This window comes from Pteropus vampyrus, unplaced genomic scaffold (genome assembly GCF_000151845.1).
Source record: "Pteropus vampyrus isolate Shadow unplaced genomic scaffold, Pvam_2.0 Scaffold167, whole genome shotgun sequence".
In the NCBI taxonomy this organism is placed as follows: Eukaryota; Metazoa; Chordata; class Mammalia; order Chiroptera; family Pteropodidae; genus Pteropus; species Pteropus vampyrus.
In genome coordinates, this window is record NW_011888948.1 from 3,104,915 (window position 1) to 3,107,266 (window position 2,352).

The 2,352-nt window shown below is 44.9% G+C and overlaps 1 protein-coding gene across 1 annotated transcript in view; it reads right to left on the reverse strand.

Moving 5' to 3' along the window:
• Positions 1 to 2,352, reverse strand: part of NEK5 (NIMA related kinase 5) — a 68,294-nt gene that overhangs the window by 30,029 nt on the left and 35,913 nt on the right. Inside the window, exons 18-19 of the mRNA XM_023536715.1 lie at positions 2,223 to 2,313; positions 593 to 685 (exon numbers count right to left, since the gene is read on the reverse strand). Coding sequence (XP_023392483.1) covers positions 593 to 685; positions 2,223 to 2,313 — 184 coding nt within the window. The remainder of the gene's footprint in view (positions 1 to 592; positions 686 to 2,222; positions 2,314 to 2,352) is intronic.

Below are 2,352 nucleotides of genomic sequence, written 5' to 3' on the forward strand. Positions count from 1 at the left end.
TTTAGACTCCTAAAGCCCCATCCACCCCACTGGGTGGAAATTCAACCTCAGTCCACTTTAGATCTCTCTGGCATCAATGCGAAGGTCCCAGGATCTTTCAGGGAGGCCTTTCCGCCTTCGTGCAGTACTGGCTCCTCTCCCTTGCCTTACTCAAGCCTTTGAAGCACCTTGAAGATAAAGATGAAAGGCCTCCCAGAAGGGAAAAAAAAATGTCCCACAAGAGCCACTGATAACTCAGCTCTGCCCAGTTTTCCACTCTGGCCAAAAATGTTTAAGGTTGAAAGAGAAGGGAAGTTAAACATCAGATTTTCTGAGCAATGTGTCTGAGACTCTGACTCAAACACCATCCAGAAAGCAGAATTTTCACATGGTCACGAGAGCAGTTCTGAAACTTGATCACGCACTAAATCGCCCAGCCAGTTTCTGAAAACAGGGTGCCTGGGCCCCACCGCAGACCATCTGGGGCAAAATCTAGGCATTTGAGTTTTTAAAATTTCCCCCCACATAATTATACTGTGCTGTGAGGGGTAAGAATCACCAGGCTAGGGAAAACTCATTGGGATACACATAAACATCTAACGATAACCATCACCTGCCCAGGTCCTTCTTCCTCAGGTGCCTCTTGGGAGATGGGCAGGTTACTCTTCTTCACCAGATAGGTTTTATTCCTTATATTTGAGTCCTCCTTGAACACAAAGTATACATAGTCAACAATATTGGCTCTGCATCCATTCTGAAGGCTGCCTGATGCCCCTCAGCCCAGGTGTGAATGGGATCTAGTGAGGAAATGCTCTCCACCTGCCGGTCGAGGGACAACCAATGGCAGTGGCTGGGTGAAGCTCTTGATGGCTCCTTTTCCCTACGGCTGCCTTGGTATTCCCCAATTCCCCAAGTGCTGCTTTCCTGGTCTCTGAAGAAATGTCCACTCTCCATCTTCCCTGGACTCAGGTTTCCCATCACGGACCTACTTTACAGATAAAATTGATGACAGTACGAGGCTCCCTACTGTTAGCCAAGCTGCTGCTCTGGAAAGAACCCCCTCCAGCCCACCCGCTCCCAGCACATCCAGTGCTCCCGCTGAGCCTTCGCAGGGCTCTTTCAGAATGCCCTCCGCCCTGGCTCTGCCTCTCTAAACTCTCCTCCCTCTCAGACCCCATCGAGACGCCACCTTCCTTCTTCCGTAAAACCTGTTCCTGAGCACTTACAGAGCTTAACTATATGCAATCTTACTTAAAAATTGCTTCATACATGTATGTCTTATCTTTCTAACTATTTATGAGTAGAAGAGCATATGCTAGAAAGAGTAGAGGTTTTGGAATCAGGTATTTATTTGGCCTGCCCTGTGTGGATGAGTTACTTAACTTCTCTGTAAGGGGGGATGTAAATGAGATAAAGCATGTGAAAGCTCTAGTTAAGAGCTTGGCACATACAACTGAACTGTACCATATGCTCATTTCACCTGCATTTCATCTGTGGGCACTCAGGGGTGAAGGAGATGGGGACAGAAAGACCAATTTCAGCAGTGTGGATGGTTTACTCAATGAGTGTGGGCTCAAGTGCAGATGAGATGGGAGCCCAGCTGTGTCTCGTCATCTCAGTGCCCACAGGCCTCTCACAGGAGGGGAATTCCCGGGCGCTGCGGGCGTTACTAGTGTTTAAATATCTGTGTCTTTTTCTATAAGGTAATCTCCAAACCCAAGCCAGCTATTTCATTGGGAATTCTACTGAAAAAGCAGTGATCTGAGAGATGAAAGAATGAGTTTCCAATGTGAAACCTTTAAAGAATTTTCAAGATTTATCTCAACTGCACTCAAATATGGACTTTAGAACCTTACCCCTGTCTATGAGACTATGCCAATAGCTGAATTCAGTAAATGTTGGTCTTTCTTCCTACCTTGTGGGTGTGAACTTATTGCATCTAATCCAGTTATAGCGTAGTATAGCTGCTCGCTTGACAGTTATTGACTGATTCATGAGGACAATCAACAAGCATTTTTAATAATCGCCATTCCTGAGAATCTCAGATATCCTCATCATCTGTGTAGTCCCAACTAAACCACAACCATGCACAGCTTCAATCAGATCTGACAGCATTCACATTAAAGAGTTTGCATGATAAAAAGTTATCTTTTCTACAAGATCATTACTTTTAATACCTGCTCAATTTTGTTAGCTCTGAATCAATGGAACAATACTCTCTTTTGAAGAATGAATGTATTTACCTCCAGTTCACTCCCCATCTTCCTTCTCATTTCCTTCATATCGTTGTGGTACTGTTGGCGTATTTCCTCTAACTGCTTCCAATATTCCTGGAAAGCAATCCCAATCCAAAAATTTTAAATGTTTGCAAAC